The 20,542-nt window shown below is 43.3% G+C and overlaps 1 protein-coding gene across 1 annotated transcript; it reads right to left on the reverse strand.

Annotated features, from left to right (window-relative positions):
- Window positions 1-1,739: 1,739 nt before the first annotated feature.
- On the reverse strand, window positions 1,740-19,126 carry LOC134224619 (uncharacterized). Its single transcript, XM_062704045.1, has 4 exons — window positions 18,019-19,126; window positions 3,868-4,992; window positions 3,570-3,687; window positions 1,740-2,586 (listed from the first exon to the last, which is right to left on the reverse strand). The coding sequence occupies exons 1-4, from the start codon at window positions 18,921-18,923 to the stop codon at window positions 2,317-2,319; spliced, it is 2,418 nt and encodes an 805-aa protein (XP_062560029.1). The 5' UTR covers window positions 18,924-19,126; the 3' UTR covers window positions 1,740-2,316.
- Between the last annotated feature and the right edge of the window lie 1,416 nt (window positions 19,127-20,542).

The following is a 20,542-nucleotide window of genomic DNA, read 5'->3' on the forward strand; positions in this document are numbered from 1 at the left end:
GTCCAAGTCCGAGTCCAAGTCCGAGTACAAGTCCGAGTCCAAGTCCTAGTCAGAGCACGAGCTTAACCCCGAGTCCAAGTCTAAATCCAATTCAGATCCAAAGCCCTGGTCAAAATAAGAATCCAAGTCCAAGTCCAAGTCGAAGTCCGAGTCCAAGTCTGAATTCAAGTCCGAGTCCGTATCTAAGTACGAGTCAGAGTATGAGTTTAAGTTCGAATCTAAATTCAAATCCAAGTACGAGTCCAAAGCCCGAGTCCAAATTCGAATCCAAGTCCGAGTCCAAGTCTAAGGTTGAACTTTGAATCCGATCCAAGTCTGAGCCCAAGTTCGAGTCCAGGACCGAGTCCAAGTACGAGTTCAAGTCAGAGCCAATGCCCGAGTCTCAATACGAATCCAAGTCCGAGTCAGAGTTCGAATTTAAGTCCGAGTCCAAGTTTCAAATCTGAGTTCAAGTCTGAGTACAAGTCCGAGTCCGTATCCAAGTCCGAGACAGAGTACGAGTTTAAGTTCGAATCCAAGTCCAAACCCAAGTACAAGTTAAAGTCAGAGCCAAAGCCCGAGTCCAAATTTGAATCCAAGTACGAGTCCAAGTCCAAGTCGAAGTCCTAGTCCAAGTCCGAGTCCAAGTCCGAGTTCAAATCTGAGTCCAAATCAAAGTACGAGTTTAAGTCAGAACCAAAGCCCGAGCCTAAATCCGAATCCAAGTCCGAGTTCAACTTTGAATCCGAGTCCAAATCGAAGTCTGAATCCAGGTCTGAGTCAAAGAACGAGTTTACGTCCGAGTCCAAGTCTGAATCTAAGTCCGAGTACAAGTTCGAGTTCAATTCCTAGTCCAAGTCAAAGTATGCGTTCAACTCCGAGTCCGAGTACAAGTCTAGGTACGAGTTCAAAATCCGAATCCAAATTCGAGTCCAAGTCCGAATCCAAGTCCAAGTACAAGTTCATACACGAGCTAATGCTTGAATCCAAGTCTGAGTTAAAGTCTGAATTAATGTCTAAGTCCGAATCTCAATCTGAGGTTAAGTTTATATCCGTGTCTGAATCGAAGTCCGAGTCTATGTCTTAGTCTAAGTCCGAAATCAAATCGGAGTTCAAGTTCGAGATCATGCCCGAGTTCAATTATTTGTTTAAGTCCGAGCCCAAGCCCAAGCCCAATTCCGAGTTCAAGTGCGAATTTGAGTCCAATCCATATCTGAGTCCAAGTCCGAGTCTGATTTCGAGCCTAAGCCCGAGTCCAAGGTCGAGCTCAAGACCGCATCTGAATCCTAGTCCGAGTCTGAAGCCAAGTCCGAAACCTTGTCCGAGTTCTAGTCAGAGTTGTAATACAAGTCCAAATCCAAGGATAAGTTGGAGATAAAGTTCGAATCTTAGTTCGAATCTTAGTCCGAATCCAAGTCCAATTCCTAGTCCAAGAAGATCGCTGAATCCAAATCAGAGTCATGTCCAAGTCCAAGTCCGAGTCCAAGCTCAAGTCCAAATCCTAGTCAAAATCCTATTCCAAATTCTAGTCCAAATATGAGTCAAATTCCTAGCCTAAATTCGTGTCGAAGTCCAAGTTCGAGTCCGGATCCAAGTTCGAGTTTAAGTCAAAATAGAAGTTCAAGTCCGAGTTCAAGTTCAAGTCCTGGTCGATGTCCAAATAGGAGTGAAAGTCCCAAGTTTGAATCCAAAACTTCTTCCTTTATTAGTGTACCACCCAAGGTATACAATTCCCAATGGATACAATAAAAAATACTCGATTAACATTTATTAGATGTATTTTATTTAATCGCTTGAATTTGCGCTTCAGCACTAATCTAAAATTGTACAAAAATGTCATTCTAACAAAAATACTTCTAAAACAACAGATTTCTTCTGGTACATAAAAGGCATTGCTGGTTGATTAAAAACGATTCGTTTATCTTAGACCTAGAATGTGTACAAAGCACTACACTTGGACGGCTTACGTTGCTACATACTTTCCTTACTTAGAGCTAAAACATTTCATGGAGATTCTCAAAACAACTTGAGAGCATGTTTTTTTTTCGGACGGAATGTTTGTTGAACACTAAAACAGATCTAATTGGACTGTTTGCATGTGACACCCCGTCAGTAGCACATGAGGTCTCATGTTATTGTTACTGTTGTACATCCGTTTAATATTATTTGCGTTTCAATTAGCGCAACCAAACTAATCAGAGTCGTGCTACTGGGGGTCACTCTACATTTCATAATATTTCGTTAATTTTTAGTTCGACTCCCTCACGGGAGTCCGCTACTTTCAAATCTCTAAAAGTACGACAAACACGATTGCGGTCATGGCCTGCGACATCATCTCTACTGATTCCACCGTCGGAACACCATCCAGCTGAGCAGCAGTACGGCGCTCAGGATAGTGAACTCCACCCGGAGGGATGCAGCACCGGCCAGACGGCATTTAAACGTATCGTAGCGGCTCTTCTCGTCGTTGACAATGTTCAGGAACTCCGCCTCGACCAGCTGGCCGTCGAAGTAGGTGATCGGATCCTCGTACGGGTACTCGTAGCCCTGCAGGCACTCGCATTTGTAGCCACCGAGCTCGTACTCGCGACCCTGGATCGGGACACACTGCGGAGGAAAAGCAAAAAGATATAGGACCATCAGCAGCGGGGAAAAACAATCGGGCTCGAAATAATTTGTATTTTCCTTGGCATGGTGCGGAGGGAGAGCCAGAATGCATTTTCTGTTCAAGGGGTTGCGTGGTGGTTGATGTGTTGAGTGTCGAGCGAGGTCAACGTCCTCTGCGTGTGCACATCATCTTATGCTGACATACTGGACATTTTTATATTACATCAAAAAGTGATGGCAGTGTTAGCATTTTCGATATCGCAATAAACCAGGATGCATTATTCCAGGAAAATTGGAGGGAAGGGGTTAGAGCTTGCAACACTTCCGTCCTCGTATCATAGAGTGGCAAGATTCACAGCAGCAGGAGTCTGTTTTGCGTGTTAGATGCATCTTGTTACCGAGAAATAACAGCGATGCCAGCTGAGAAGCCACAGTATTATTTAGATGATATTAATATCTAATGACTGAAATATCTTACAAAGTATTTTATTGATTACCTATAAGAATGAACAATCTTAACTCTGATACACATGATAGAGTAAGCCAGAGAAGTGAACTCAAGAAATGTTATGGAACAAAAAATACTGATATTCGGCACTTGACGTATTCTCTATTGAATCACAGCTAACCTTGAAAGAATTGATATAAAAGACTATTAACAGTTTATGTGAGATAATTCTTCGTGTCTATTTTCGCAAAAAGAACTGTTCGAGGAAAACCACTTGGCATCCCTGGCCAGTCATATTCACTGCACTCGATTCCGCCTGTTAATCCTGGTGGATAATGTGAACCGAGGGGCGCTAGAACAAAAGATCGCACTCGCAAAACGACGACCGTCGGCCGTCGACCACGGCGCAAGGAAGAACAAAAGCCTTCGTCGCCGTCTAGAAGCGAGATTTTTGTTTTCGAATGCTTCTCTTTCTCCGCACTAACCAACGACCACTGCACTGGAAATGCAACGAAAACAACGGTTGAATACTTACATACGAAGACCTCTCGTCGCATTTGTGGGTATTTTTGAATGCATTCGGCACGTAATAGTCATCCGGACACTGGTTGATATCCAGCTGTAGCATATTCATCGAGACTGCAACGATCCCCCTGTTTTGATATATGTTTTTGCATTTGATTGCGTCGGACGCAAGGGAAGAGAAGGTGAGAAAAAAGTGCATTCAATCAAACGGGTTTCCAATTTCGCATTGCGTCTCGATGAACGAGAACGCACTGGCATATGCTATGAAAGGGAATGCAACCGACAGCAGCCCATCCCATCATACTTACTTGAACTCGAGCTTCACCTTCAGACTGTCGAACCCGAAGAACGGTGCCGCGTAGGTTATGAGCCATTTCTTTACATAGCCCTTGCACTCGAATTTGGGAGCCGTCCAGAATCCGTGGTCCATCGTGGCCGCGTGATAGAAATTCGGGTAACGCTCGTACTTCTGCGAATGCTCCCCGGTCTCGTTATGACGAAGGCGTATCTTCATGTAGTACTTCTCCAACGAGTCAAAGTTGGCAGCCCACCTTTGTTTCAGCAATTTGAAATACGGTAACTCAGTGTAGTCCTCGCCGGTTTTGTTAATCCTCGCTACGTCCTCCAGTTTGAACTTTCTTGTGTTCCTCTGAGTCTTGTACGCGTACGGGGCGAACAGCGTGCGATTCGTAAACTTGCTTCTATCCCAATACGTCGCAGCCTTCCAGATCCTTGAATTACCCATAACCAGCGACAACGTTTCACCCATCATTTGATCCTCGGTCAAAGGTCTATCGGCCACTCGCTTGCCGGAGTACACTTCCAACGGGTCTGAAATCTGCAGGAAAGCACTGATGAAGTTCGCCAATCGCAGCGCCATCTTGGCTTCGTTTGCAAAATGAGCTTCTGCTCCGAACGCCATATCCCCCGTCAGCACCAAATCCTGCGGGTGGAAGTTCTTGCACGTATGCTCATTCACCCCCAGAATAAAGTTCAATGCCTCGTTCACGTTGATCTTCTCCGCGTGCAGCGATGTCGCTCCCTTCGTGTAATTTTTGTACTCGTAGTAGTGATTCAAATGCTTCTCCCTCGTGTACTGCGGCAACCGGTACCAATCGATCGGAGTCTTATGGATCCAACCGATGCGTTTGCAATCGAAACCATTGTAGTACTGCTCGTCGCTGGCCCGTTCCAGGATTTCACCCAGGAAGGGTCGCCGCACCACCGAGGGCAACCGGAACCCAGGTCTACAGCGGCACTGATAGCCTCCGCGACGGAATCCCCAACCGTCCAACGGTTCGCATTCGGTGGTTTCCTTCTTGCAGCGAGCCGTATCGGCAAACTTGTTGTTTCCTTTGTTGCCCTCACCCTTGGGGCACTGGTTGATGTCGATACGCTCGAAGTCCATTTCGATGACCGAGACGGCAGTGTATCTGTCGGAAGAAAGGGAATACAAGTGATTAAAAATAATGACAATATTAATAATTATGTTGGTATATCGTAGCTACTTGTAACGGTGCCGCAGCCTTGAATTATCAAAACGGATGTTCGACGTTTCGACTCTATTTCGAGTCTTCTTCAACAACAACAAAAACAACAACTCGAAATAGAGTCGAAAAGTCGGTAAAAAATCAAAAACATTTTCTTATTACTAAAACTGCGGCGCCGTTAGAAATAGCTTCGGCAAGCGATTAAAGAAATTTACAAGACTGAAATTAAGAAACAGATAATTAGAGACATTCTTGGTAAATATATCATTTTGTCCACGTTCAATCCCTGTTAAAATCAATGAAGATCTTTTTTAGTTATCAGCTTAAAACACTTAAAAATAAAATATGGAAAACACATGGATTCAAATCTTGCAAAGAGTTATTTCAATAGCCTTGTTATCGGTTTTCTGTTCAATTTCAGATTTCTAGTGGTCGGTTGTGGTCTAAAGCCACATAAATATAACGTAACGAACTGCTCTTCATTCTGCACAGTGGCCAAGCTTGTGTTTTAGTGCATGTATTCAATAGTACTTTCATCATTCGTAATTCCATTACTTTTGGAGATTTCTTACGTTTCATACCAACATCCCCAAAAAATGTTTATTTTCGATTTTTTTTTTCGTTTTTTGTTTCTGCATTTTTTTCAATTGTTTGCGACTACACTGGATTTTGTTTTTACGCGATTTACATTTTCTCATTTTTCCACTCATCCTAAATGTTTAACTCACTTTAATTATCATGTGATTTTTCTTTGATTTATTCTGGATTTTTTGAAACATGTTGCGAAGAGTTTGGTGGCAAATTGAAGTCACACGATCGAAAATACGAGCGAAAAAAAATCGTGTAAAAACAAAATCCTGTGTATATATTTTTTTAAACTGCCACTTGACAAGAGGCAAAGTATGGCAGACAATCTCATACGCATCAAAAAGTCCAAGTACCAAGCATCCAATCTGTCGAGATGTAAACGAATGTAAGACATGTTTAAACATAAACTTCTTCCTATTATTACTCTTATAAAACTTCAAATAGTACTCAATCTCAGGCCAAATTGTTTTTGATTGTAACTCTCACTGGTATGCAGAATATTACGAATTTCCAATATTCGAGAAAAAATTTAGTCAGGAGTTCATGGACCAAAACACCATGCTTCTCCATATGATTGTATGCTTATATGATGAATATGTTTAAAAAAATATCTGGAAGACACTGTTACGCTAAATTTCATAATAAAAGTATTACTAAATAAGCGCCCTTAAACACGATTTCACCCACTGCTAGTGAAATAATGACAAATGACAAAAGTTCCTAGCAACGGAGTGCGCTACTAGTAAGTGCCTTACTGAATAGACCACCGAAGACAGCCAACCGTTCGAATGATTCAGAGCTGTCGTTTAACAAACTGTTTACGTAAAAAGTCTGCGACTAAATTATCAATTTTTTTAACTATGATAACTCACGTCTAATTCCACGCTGGAACGCAAGAGTAAATAATAATTATCCGACACCCGATAAAAACTGTCCTCGATCTTGATCTTTTTGATAGCCAGAAGTTGAGGAGCACAGTGTGCAAAACGGATCCATCAGATGATTAGATGCCTGTCGTGCTGCTCTATTCTGAACAGTGCGGAGAGAACGCACTACAATATGCATGAAAGAAAGAATTGGTTTTGCTGATGTTGACTGCTAACATTCGATAATTTCATCGAAAGTTGTTAAGCCACTTTCCTCTAGGAGTATGCAATAACACCCTTTTCGAAACGCAATGAATGTAGATTTATTTTCGAGGCTTCGGAACTATACTACCCATTTCATCTAAAATTTTACGAAACGAAACGATTTTTTCCGAGGAATTTATAATTGAATAGTTTTTGCGTTATAGGGGAACTGTTCCGTTTTCCGAAAATACAGCACCAATCTCGTCGCTTTTTTCGCTAACACGCGTGCTCACTGCTGAAAAAAAAATCACAAAAGTAAGAAACAAACCAAATTCCTTTTCATTGCTTTGTTTTTTAAGGGATGGAAATAGGAGCTATGGGATGAAGTGCCGAACCGTTACACTATATACACAGGGCTGAACTTTGCTGGAACTTTCATTTTTTTTATTTCAGATTTGCTGCATCGCAGCATGCGTGTCATAAAGAAAATGACAGTTCTCGGGTACTTATTCAAAAGGACGTATGTGATTTTGTAAACAAAGATTGAAACGTCGATTTATCCAATCTGATGGCACTCCCACGCAAACCTACACCACCAACGGGTAGCCGAAGGCTTCCCCTACCTGTCTGTGGTGATGGTTTGCGTTGCAGGGCTATCAGATTGGACAAATCGACGTTTGAATCTTTGTTTACAAAATCACATACGTCCTTTTGAATAAGTACCCGAGAGTTGTACGTGGCTTCCGTTTTGAATGGGGTGCCCTTGAAAACGCGAGTGCTCAAATACTACTTAAACGTACCCGACCTTACTCGGGTTGTATTATTTTGCATTCTTTCAATTGTTGAGTTCATTGCTTCAGCGTTGCATCGGCGGTTCTCAACCTTTTTCTTGGGAGGCACCCCTTCCAACTTTTGCATTAATTGAGGTACCTCATAGGTTTTTTTTCAATGTAAATGATAGTAGGCGTAACTCTTAAGGTCACTCCTGACGGAATCCAAATTTCAAAGTGCTCGCGTTTTCGGAGTCACACCACTCGATACGGAAGCAACGCACAACTGTTATTTTTATTATTTCACGCATGCTGCGACGCAGCAAAGCTAATTCAACAAAAATGCCAGTTGTGCGCCGTCTCCGTATCGAGTGGTGTGCCCCCGAATACGCGAGCATTTTGAAACTTGGATTCCGTCAGGAGTGACCTTAAGATATATAGCCGGGGTTCTGCCAAATCGCACCAAGCGCCAACAAAAAATTACCCGTTTTCTAACCAAACTTTCGGTTAGCAGATTCAATTGATCAAAAATCGTATCGGATGTCCCTCAACCTCATAACTGTGGATATCCTTCAACATATGTACTAATGAGTTGATATGAAATGACGTCAGTTTTCTTTTTTGCAAGCAAAATACCGGCAGTCAGTCAAAAAGCCGCTTGGTGCGTTTTGGCTGAACCCCGACCATATGAAAAATAAACCTGAAAACTAACGGAATATATGGCTCTCCATGAACTTTTCTGAAATTTTCATTTTCCGTGAAACTTCCCAATTCAAATTAAGTTCATGCAGAACATTTTCGACTATTGAAAGCTCCCAAGCGTATCGAAAGAAGGCTTTCCAGCATATGAAGGCTTCTGAGCTGCTTAAAAATATATTTCCAAGACTCTTTGAAAAAGATTTCCGAGCCCCTTGTAGAGAGGCTTACGAGCCTCTTGAAAGCAGGCTTCCGAGTCTCTTCAAAGAAGGCTTCCGAGCATCTTGAAAATAGGCCTCCAAGCTTCTTGAAATGAGACTTTCGAGCCTCTTTAGAGAAGACCTTCGAGCCTGAATATCTTGAAAGGACGAAATTCTTGAAATTAGGCCTAAGAGCCCTGTCTTTCCGAGCCTTTTAAAAGGAGGAGAAAAGAAAAAAAGAAAATTAAAGAAGAAAGTTCAAAAGAAAATTTCCGGATCTCTTGAAAGGAGGCTTCCAAGCCTCTTGAAAGTAGGCTTCCGAGCCTTTTGAAAGTAGGCGTCCCAGCCTTTTTAAAGTGGACTTTCGAGCCTGTTGAAAAATGCTTCCCGAGCCCCTTGAAGAGATCCTATGCTTTTAAACGAAGGAGAAAAGAAAAGTTTTTAGAAGAAAGCTCAAAGGAAGGCTCTTGAAAGAAAGTTTGTGAACCTCTTAAAATGAGGTTTCTTGTTCACTTGGAAAGAGGTTTCCGGGCCTCGATTAGTGAGAAAATCTTTGCAAACCGGTCCATCTGTTCGTAAGTTATATTACCTCAAAGGAAATGCCAACTTATTGTTATATATAGAGGTTAAGCCGATATAAATATTTAATTTATTTTATGTTCGAGACCTTATGGAAGGAGGAATACAAAAATGAAGAGAAAAAGACAAAAAGTTTAAAATGAAGTTAATCCAAGAAAAAATAAAAAATGTTGGCAAAGAAAGCAAGACATTTGAAAAAAAAAACAATTCATATTTCATCAAGTACGCAACTAAGTTCCAGTTGATTTTTTGCTGAAAATTAAACTAAACTCTATTATTCCAAATGAATTATTCAAAGTATCGGCAATCGATAGCCACACTCTTTTTCCATCTTAACTTAAGATAGCGAATACCATAACGGGTAGAACTGTTCGTCTTAAGGGTTCTTCACGAATCAAGCAAGTTTGTAATTTAGGTTAAGTTGGTCAACCCGCGGGCAGCAGGGACTATGTCCAAGGGCCTGACGATCCCTCCCCAGGCCATCTGCGAATTGTGGCGCCTGCCTAGGATGTGGTGGGGTTTGACAGTGGGCCCTGTTAAACCTCTATAAAAAGCTGCATGTATCCGCAAGTAGACTCCGCCAAAGCGACCGTGTGCCGCTCAAAGCGCACAAGCCCAAGTCCTGGTGTTAGGTGGGACGCTAAACAGCCCTGACACGAAGGCCCTCCGACGAGACAGGAGGTTTGCGCAGGCCCAATAAGCCGCCTTTAAAAACAACTATTACGAACGACATAGAAGATAATACGACTCGATACAATCGGCAACGACCTAGGCGACGAATAAAGGATCACGATTGGAAGCTTGGAACATGGAACTGCAAGTCGCTGGGCTTCGCAGGTTGCGACAGGATAATCTACGATGAATTACATCCCCGCACCTTCGATGTCGTAGCGCTGCAGGAAATCTGCTGGACAGGACAGAAAGTGTGGAAAAGCGGGCATCGAGCGGCTACCTTCTACCAAAGCTGTGGCACCACCAACGAGCTGGGAACCGGCTTCATAGTGCTGGGAAAGATGCGCCAACGAGTGATTGGGTGGCAGCCAATCAACGCAAGGATGTGCAAACTGAGGATAAAAGGCCGTTTCTTCAACTATAGCATCATCAACGTGCACTGCCCACACGAAGGGAGATCCGACGACGAGAAAGAAGCATTCTATGCGCAGCTGGAGCAGACATACGATGGATGCCCACTGCGAGACGTCAAAATCGTCATCGGTGACATGAACGCTCAGGTAGGAAGGGAGGAAATGTATAGACTGGTCATCGAACCGGATAGTCTGCATACCGTATCGAACGACAACGGGCAACGATGCATAAACTTTGCAGCTTCCCGCGGAATGGTAGTCCGAAGCACTTTCTTCCCCCGTAAGAATATCCATAAGGCCACATGGAAATCACCTAATCAAGTAACGGAAAACCAAATCGACCACGTTCTAATCGACGGTAAATTCTTCTCCGACATCACGAACGTACGCACTTACCGCAGTGCGAATATTGAATCCGACCACTACCTCGTCGCAGTATGTCTGCGCTCAAAACTCTCGACGGTGATCAACACGCGTCGGAACCGTCCGCCACGGCTTAACATTGGGCGGCTACAAGACGGTAGCCCAAGACTACGCGCAGCAGCTGGAAGTGGCACTCCCAACGGAAGAGCAGCTAGGCGCAGCATCTCTTGAAGATGGCTGGAGAGATATTCGATCCGCCATTGGAAGCACCGCAACCGCTGCACTAGGCACGGTGGCTCCGGATCAGAGAAACGACTGGTATGACGGCGAATGTGAGCAGTTAGTTGAGGAGAAGAATGCAGCATGGGCGAGATTGCTGCAACATCGCACGAGGGCGAACGAGGCACGATACAAACGGGCGGAACATACAAAACTCGATTTTCCGGAGCAAAAAGCGCCAGCAGGAAGATCGAGACCGTGAAGAGACGGAGGAACTGTACCGCGCTAATAACGCACGAAAGTTCTATAGAAGTTGAACCGTTCACGTAAGGGCCACGTGCCACAGCCCGATATGTGTAAGGACATAAACGGGAACCTTCTTACGAACGAGCGTGAGGTGATCCAAAGGTGGCGGCAGCACTACGAAGAGCACCTGAATGGCGATATGGCAGATAACGGTGGCGGTATGGTAATGAACCTAGGAGCACGCGCGCAGGACATGCGACTTCCGGCTCCGAATCTCCAGGAAATCCAGGAGGAGATCGGCCGGCTGAAAAACAACAAAGCCCCTGGAGTTGACCAACTACCAGGAGAGCTGTTTAAACACGGTGGTGAAGCACTGGCTAGAGCGCTGCACTGGGTGATTACCAAGGTTTGGGAGGATGAGGTTCTGCCGCAGGAGTGGATGGAATGTGTCGTGTCCCATCTACAAAAGGGCGATAAACTGGATTGTAGCAACTACCGCGCAATCACATTGCTGAACGCCGCCTACAAGGTACTCTCCCAAATTTTATGCCGTCGACTAACACCAATTGCAAGAGAGTTCGTGGGGCAGTACCAGGCGGGATTTATGGGTGAACGCTCTACCACAGACCAGGTGTTCGCCATACGTCAGGTATTGCAGAAATGCCGCGAATACAACGTGCCCACACATCATCTATTTATCGACTTTAAAGCCGCATATGATACAATCGATCAGGACCAGCTATGGCAGCTAATGCACGAAAACGGATTTCCGGATAAACTGATACGGTTGATCAAGGCGACGATGGATCGGGTGATGTGCGTAGTTCGAGTTTCAGGGGCATTCTCGAGTCCTTTCGAAACCCGTAGAGGGTTACGGCAAGGTGATGGTCTTTCGTGTCTGCTATTCAACATCGCTTTGGAAGGAATCGACACGAGTGGTACGATTTTCACGAAGTCCGTCCAGTTATTTGGTTTCGCCGACGACATTGATATCATGGCACGTAACTTTGAGAGGATGGAGGAAGCCTACATCAGACTGAAAAGCGAAGCTAAACGGATTGGACTCGTCATCAACACGTCGAAGACGAAGTACATGATAGGAAGAGGCTCAAGATAGGTCAATGTGAGCCACCCACCACGAGTTTCTATCGGTGGTGACGAAATCGAGGTGGATGAAGAATTCGTGTACTTAGGCTCACTGGTGACCGCCGATAACGATACCAGCAGAGAAATTCGGAGACGCATGGTGGCTGGAAATCGTACGTACTTTGGACTCCGCAAGACGCTCCGATCGAATAGAGTTCGCCGCCGTACCAAACTGACTATCTACAAAACGCTTATAAGACCGGTAGTTCTCTACGGACACGAGACCTGGACGATGCTCGTGGAGGACCAACGCGCACTGGGAGTTTTTGAAAGGAAAGTGTTGCGTACCATCTATGGTGGGGTGCAGATGGCGGACGGTACGTGGAGGAGGCGAATGAACCACGAGTTGCACCAGCTGTTGGGAGAACCATCCATCGTTCACACCGCGAAAATCGGAAGACTGCGGTGGACGTAGCCAGAATGTCGGACAGTAATCCGGTGAAAATGGTTCTCGACAACGATCCGACGGGAACAAGAAGGCGAGGTGCTCAGCGGGCAAGGTGGATCGATCAGGTGGAGGACGACTTGCGGACCCTCCGCAGACTGCGTGGTTGGCGAAGTGCAGCCATGAACCGAGCTGAATGGAGAAGTCTTTTATGTGCAGCACAGGCCACTCCGGCCTTAGTCTGATGATAAATATAAATAAATGGTCAACCGAAATATCCACCCAATCCTTCATGTTTACTTTTAAAAACTTTTCGTTTCTGTTTACGACCTCGAATGGTCCTTAATATGGAAGCGATAACGATGGCCGCACATAACCGTTGCGCACGAAAACGGTCTCGCATATTTGCAGGTCCTGATGAACGAAGATGCTTTGACTACCGGCCATGTTTTTTTTTTCTGTCAGGCGCAGATTGCGCATTCCTTTCAGTTGTCGGTGAAAAACTCAGACGATATGCGGAGAGTTGTTCCACATACCATCTCAGCTGGTGATGGTAGGATGTCCTCCTTATAGGCAGTTCACAAACCAAGCAAAATCAACGGAAGGTGTTTGTTCCAAGGAACGGGGTCGTGGCAAAGGATGGGCGATTTCAGGGTTCTATGCCACCTTGGATTGCGGATAATTTGCAGTTGTGCGAAGGTGTGTAACTCCAACCATCGAGTTTGCTTACAAAATAGCGACGATTTGATTAACCGCTGCTTGTCGGTTCTATTGTAGGTAGGAACACCAGAACGAGCTCCATCCGGCACAAGAATTTGACCAATCGTTGGCGTGGTCATGTTCGAAACGAAGAATTCCTCTGGCCGCCGAGTAATGCTATCTTTGCGTATACTAGGTCAAACGAATTCTCCATCATAAATTTGATGGTCGCATGTGTACCAAAGCGCAACAACTGGTGCGTTGCTTGCAGAGTGATTTTATAAAATGGATTTTTAACAAAATTTAATGGGCGAATGCGATACACTAAGCAATTACGAAGCTTTTGTTTTGTGTTACCTGGAATGGTATAGAGCTTCAAGTTTAAAGAAGATTTTGAAGATACAGTGCTGAATACCCCAGAAATCATCATCAGTTTTCTGTTCAACAGCAAGCAAAGTCTAATGATGGAACAACAATTTTATTTTCCCAAATGAAGTCGAGCTGGTGAGCTTGGCAGTTAAAAGTTTTGTCGAGCTAATTGTGGAAGGTAATCATTATTGGCTTACGGTAGTTGTAGATTTGGCAGTTTCGCCCTTCTACCATGAACTTGAGGCTCAAATTACCGCCATTCAGTAATTGACGAGAAAGACAGCCACGTGCTCGTACCACCCCCCAGTGATAAAACCACTCACCGAGGAGAAAAATCAGTATCCAGCTCGATGGAGAAAGTATTTTTGTATCCAATAACGAAGACATAATTATATCCGCTGGATGCTTCATTTGATTGTAATTCGCTTTAGTTTTCAAAAAACCTGCCTTTTACAATATTTTTTCCGAAGAGGGGAAATCGACGATTTACTCTCACGCTCTCTTATATATCAGAGAGATTTTAATGTATTCCAAGAGCTAGCTATTTACTTTCATTTTTTGCTATTATTGTGCACTTAGTATGTCTCATTTTTGAGAACATGTTGCATAGTTTTTTTTTGTGATAAATGGAAGTCACTCAATCGCCGAAAACGAAGTACATGATAGCAAGAGAAAACAAGGTGAGCCACCCATCGCGTGTTTGCATCGGTGGTGACGAAATTCAGGTGCTAGAAGAATTAGTATACTTGTACTCCCTGGTGACTGCCGAAAATGATACCAGCGGAGAAATTCGGAGACGAATAGTGGCTGGAAATCGTACGTACTTTGGACCAGTGATGGGAAATGTCAAAAAAATGTCATGGCATTGCTATTACTAATTTCCTTATAACTTTTTTCAAAAGTAATTTACAGTTCGGATTTTTCGATTAACATGTATTACTTAAAGGGTCCTAGAACTTTGTCGAGCAGATCATTGTTCTAAATACAAAGTGTGAGCCATGAAAGCGAGATTTAAAAAATGTCACGAAATGTCATGACATTAATGTCATTTGACACTAATTCGGCTCTCACGCCGCCAACATCATATTTAGATAAATTACCTGTTAGAAAAAGTTTTCGGGTCCTTTAAGGGCTACATGTTTGTATGAAAAACATAATTGTAAATGACTTGTGAGAAAAGTTATTAGCAAGTTAGTCTCATGACATCGATATGACATTTCCCGTCACTGCTTTGGACTCCGCAAGACGCTCCGATCGAATAGGGTTCGCCGCCGTACCAAACTGACTATCGCGCAAATCGCTCATTAGACCAGCAGTCTACTATTAGGACACGAGACCTGGACGATGCTCGTGGAGGATCAACGCACACTTAGAGTTTTCGAAGGGAAAGTGCTGCGTACCATGGTGGGGTGCAGATGGCGGACGGTACGTGGAGAAGGCGAATGAACCACGAGTTGCATGAACTCCTGTGGGAACCATCCATCGTTTAATTGGATGACTGTGGTGGGCCGGGCACGTAGCTAGAATGTTGGACAGTAACCCGGTGAAAATGGTTCTCGACAAAGATCTAACGGGCACAAGAAGGTAAGGTGCGCAGCGAGCAAGGGAGATCACAGGCTGACTGGATGGTCTCATATACCCGATCTATAACAATAAGAGCACAGACTAGAGTGTGTCAATTACAGTGGGTTCCCTCTTCTGAACCTACACGGCGTACACGGTTCTGTCGTGTATTCTGTATAGCAGACTGAGATCGCTTGAGGAGTCCTTCGGCGGCGAAAACTTGCCAGGTTTTCGTGAAGGCCGATCAACAAGTGATCAGATGTTCAGCCTGTGGATGATCCTTGATAAATTCCGGGAATACAACTTGCAGACTCACCATCTTTTCGTTGATTTCAAAGCAGCGTACGATGCAGTGAAAAGAAATCAGCTGTGGCAAATTTTTGTCTGCCGTTCAGAACAATGTCTGAACATGGTTTTCCGGCAAAACTGATTAGATCTATATGTGCAACGGTGGATGGCTCAACACCAAATATTCGGATTGCAGACGAAGTGTCAACCTCGTTTGTTATCTTAGACGAATTGTAGCATGGTGGTGAACTTTCAAATTTTATTGTTCAATATTGCACTCAAGAGTGCAAATAGGAGATCAAGCGTGCATCCTCTTTTGAAATAGATTTGAAAAAGCAAGATCTAAAAAATCGAGCTCCATCGTCGTTGTCACCAGAGGCCGATAGCAACAGAAATTCGGTATCGGAAGTGGAGCTGGGTCGGCCACACTCTACGAAGGGGTGGAAACGAAATATGTAAACAAACATTAGACTGGAACCCAGCGGAACATCGAAGCAGAGGCAGACCCAGAGACACATTAAAAAAATGGTCAAATCGAACGGAGCCTTTTTTGTTACATCATATATGCTGTAACATTTTTAAACTTTGTAGGTGAAGAATTGGTTTACTTTGAAACGTTTGTGACATATGATAATTACGTATCCCGTGAAGTGAAAAGATTTATTGCTGCTGAGAATGCAGATGGAATCGAAATATGATCTGTATAATATCTTGAATCTACCAGGGGAGACTTCGTGAAAGGTCACGAACACGCTGGCTGCACGCGGTGGAATTGGACCTGAGAACCCAAAACGCTCAGAAAACTGGGGGAACATCGCCCAAGACCGACGGTTATGGAGCTCTACAATACTCCAGGCATAAGTGTATCGGCGCTGTAGCCAACCAGGTAGAAAGCACACTGTGGCTGGATTAGATGATTACAAGATCAGATGCGAAAAGTGGTTTATCTCTATATATAAAAATGAGTTTACATTTACTTTGAGGCAATATAACTCACAAACGGATGGACCGATTTTCAAGATTTCTTCACTGATCGATTTGACTTGGGATCAGCTGTGTTTATGTATGTATATGAAAAGATAGAACATTGTACTGGAAAAGTAAAACAAATGTAAAAATACTACGATTGCATAAGTTCTAGAGGAAACCATCAAGCTTGGGCCAAAATCGATGTAAAGTGCGACGTTGAAATCAACTAAACGGTTGACAATAGTGGACTCTAGCAATAAAAATATGTTTAAGGGCACTCTTGACGGAATCCAAGTTTCAAAGTACCCGCGTTTTCAGGGGCACACCATTCGACACGGAAGTAACGCACAGCTGTCATTCTTATTTTTTCACGCATGCTGCGACGCAGCAAAGCTGAAACAATAAAGGTTCCCCCAAACACACGCGACGCGACAGTTGCGACGCGATTCTATCGCTTGGCGACAGCGATTGTGTCGCCGTTGGTATGGAAGCGTAAAGGGAACATTGCCTGCAGCGACCAAACGATAGAATCGCGGCGACTAGTTGTCCCCGTCGCGGCGATAAAATCGCTTAGGTCTGGGGGACCCTTAAAAATGACAGTTGTGCGTTGCTTCCATATCGAATGGTGTGCCCTTGAAAACGCGAGTACTTTGAAAATTGGATTCCATTAGGAGTGTCCTTAAAGAATCAAATAGATATTTTTCTATTAAATTCTCCCATCTGTCATTTTACGTTACTTTTTTGGTGGAATCATATTTTTTGCATTCTTTCACAAAACGAAATCACTTTTTCTATTCACTGATGAATTTAAACAAATGATGATAACTTATAATTTTTTTAGCTCATCCGCACTGATTTCTTCATTGGAAAAGTCCAAACTCACTTCAATGTTTTGCCTTTCTCGTACACTAAGTACGAATAAAGGCTATATATTAGCTCCAAAACCAAACTTTCTATAGAAGGCCCTGAGACTCTTAGTGCTAATTGGGTACTTTTTGGGCACTAACCCTTACCTTGCTCACAACAAATAGCATTCGGCTGGGAATCCTGTCCCATTGTTTCCTATTGGAAATTGGACTGATCTTATTTTCAAATTTGAAAAATCCAAAAATTACTAGCTCGGATGGAGAATTTTAAAACCCTTGGTAAGCGATTCATAATCGACTTTCTACATAGAAACAAATTAGTGTTTGAGTTATAAGATGCCTAGTTCTACTTTATTCAGAACAATTCAAAGTTTGTTTCACATGCAATCGTGAATAGGATTTGAGCCAATTTTTGAGATTTTGAGCATGTTCGTATTTTGTCTGTTCCTGATTTCGTCTACATCCGATTATTTGACAGTTTTGATATGGTTTATTCACGATCCAATGTTGTGAATTTTATACTCAGAAATAATGCTGAGAACAACTGATGATGTATATCGCGTGTTGCTTATAAAGAATTATTTCAAGAATTTGGAAGTCTAAAGAAGATTAAGATTATTAATTGCTTTATATTTGTGCTATTTTGGCCTCTCTAAAGTTCATTTCTCGTTACATTTTTTAATGAGCGAGAAAAGAATCATCGTCGCTAGGTGGATTAACCTGTTGTTAAATTTTCGATGGTGTGTTTCTTAGCCAATAAAAAAATAATTAAATTTTAAAAAATAGAATAATGCCAATAACTACCGCCGTTGTTAGCATAAAGAGTAGATTTAAAACAGAAAACAAGAGATAAATTAACTCTACTTACTTGGGATATTCTATGTGCCGGAACTGCGTGTGTCGCGGATAAATATCGGCAATCGGAACCACAGCCGCCACCAGCCACTTGTTCGAACGTCCACAATCGAAGTACGGCCGGGTGAACCGAACCGGGCCGGGATCTTCATCCGCACCGGGCGGTCCGTGGAATGTAAACGTTTCATTGGTGTTGTTCGCATACCGGATCTCCACCTGGTAGGTGGTCTTCGTGTCGTGTCGCTTTTCCACAATATCCGGCAGCCACGCCTTGTACCACTCGTTGATTTTGTAGAAATCGGTGGTGTAGTCGTGCGAGATGGAATCCGGTGAGAAGGCTCCCAAATCCCGCACATCGAATGTGTTCATGGTGGAGATCTTGTGCAGATGAATCGGATCGTTAAAATCGTCCAAACGGAAGGTGCGGGGTGCGAAGCGGGGGAAGGTTTTGTTAAAGAAGCCTCGATATGACGAGGAGAATGAGGTATTCGGTGAGAAGTACACTGCCGAGGCGTTGATCGACGGATTTGCGGAAACGTCCGCAACGGTGGATAGGAAGTAATACATCATACCCGGGTCGTAGGTATCGTTGATGGCGGGCCGAATGAATCGACTTTGGAGTACGTAGCTCCAAAAGAACCCCCTCGTCAGCGCCATATTGTGTAGCAACAGCAGTGCCGTTCGATTCGGGAAAATTGGATTCTGACCGAATTCTTTGATATCTGGCAGATGGGACACGGTTTCCTTCGGAAGGAATAGGTCGCTAACATGGAGAATAGGGCAGTTATCGCCTGTAGCACGATCAAACTTCACCTTAACTTCATCGAAGGCATCTTTCGGTTGCCACTCGTACTGAGCTAACACACCCACTAAAATTCCAAACGCTATTAGCGCCCCACACCGCCACAGAATCGACATTTTTCCTAGCTAGAAACACTCGTGACGCGAAAAGCTACCGATTTTCACTAGTTTTGATGGTAAATTAACTCAAATTGGCACCATTTCGCCATGGGAAAATCCGCAACGCACTTGTCTCGGCGACTGGCTACGCCCGAAATGAATATGGCTGGCGCAGACGATGGAATGTTTGTTTGTTAATCACCCCAGCCCGTTCGTGCAGTCATCGCAGTCCTACAGTGTTTAAAGTCATTAATGCTATAGCGACTGGCTCAAACGGAGACCGCGACCCCTGCCCACCAACACAGCGAATGCGATGCGGAGGTAGACCGAAATTGACTTAAACTGCACGAATTCATTCATGTCGTGCCGGACTGTGGGTCCACGGCAGGTAGATCAAACCGCATTCGAACTGATCAGGAAAGAATGGAAACTAATATGCATGCATATAACATAGGTATGCGATTTGTTAGGATTGTTTTTCAGGTCGTTGACATCGTGGAATAATGAGATTGACAATTGAACAAATAAGCGTGTCTTTCATAATTTAGGCACTCAATTCAAATTCTCATGCACAATTAAAATCTAGCGCGAATCAAATCCCATCGCACTCATCGCTCAGATAATTCTCATTGGTTCGACTCGCTATAGGTTCACATCATTGCATGATTTTCGGGTGTTCTTCTTTGTTTCATGTATTGAGCTAACTTTCTTTGCTTTAAGCAGTGGACAATGAATCCATATATGAAAATAAAATACGTCCCGATTGGATTTTTGCTTTCCGGAGCGAAATCATTTTCCTGCCAATGAGTGGAGCTCACCACGCCACGATGCTATCCCTGCAGAATCTCGAGCGAGTTGGCTCGCGCATGAGGCTTTGATGATTGAGCATGATTCTACCAACACTGGGCGCCCCATTGACAAAAAAATACAAAAACATCATAAACTTCTGATGATCCCTTGGTGAATAGATAAAAAAAAGTACTGAAAAAACTCCACTAGAAATTATTTCTAGAGCATTGAAACTTCCTTCAAAAAATACTAAGAGAGTTAAAATAGGACTTCCAGAAGAAAATAGTAGGTAAAAGATTTTTTTTTACAATTCCTGTATGATCTGCTTTGGAGTAATTTCAGAAGAGTTCTCCCGAAGTATTTTCAAAGTAACACTCACAGTAATTAATTTTAATGGATCAAATTTCACTTAGGCCGATACAAATATTTTAAAACTATTAATTGCAACTCGGCCGTACGAAAACCATTTTTTTGTTAAATATCTTGGCTGTTAGCTCTTTTTTGCAAATTAAATATCTTTCGGATGCTTGATTTGTCCATTATACTGTTGTATATCCACAGTCAAGCAAGTGCACATTGTTTATTGTTTATTATCACGCCTGTCTAGAGAGTAGGAGGTTGAGGGTTCGTGTCCCTTCAAGACACGTGGATTCTTTTTCGCAAATTTCAAATCAATTTGTCCATTTCGAAACATGTGCTGTGCATATGCACAGCCAAGATATTTAACAAAAATTTTAAAACTATTTTGTCCCCCCCCCCCTTCGGATTTTTTTGCCAAAAAAATGATATTTTGAGGGGGCAACAAAATAAAATCCGGATAATTTTTTTTTTGGGGATTTTCAAAACAT

This window comes from Armigeres subalbatus, chromosome 1 (genome assembly GCF_024139115.2).
Source record: "Armigeres subalbatus isolate Guangzhou_Male chromosome 1, GZ_Asu_2, whole genome shotgun sequence".
NCBI lineage: Eukaryota > Metazoa > Arthropoda > Insecta > Diptera > Culicidae > Armigeres > Armigeres subalbatus.

Coding starts and splice junctions, on each gene's coding strand:
- LOC134224619 (XM_062704045.1), bottom strand. CDS start 18,923: ATGTCGATTCTGTGGCGGTGTGGGGCGCTAATAGCGTTTGGAATTTTA. Junction 3,688..3,867: donor AAGGTGAAGCTCGAGTTCAA/GTAAGTATGATG, acceptor ATATCAAAACAG/GGGGATCGTTGCAGTCTCGA. Junction 2,587..3,569: donor GCGACGAGAGGTCTTCGTAT/GTAAGTATTCAA, acceptor TTTCCTCCGCAG/TGTGTCCCGATCCAGGGTCG.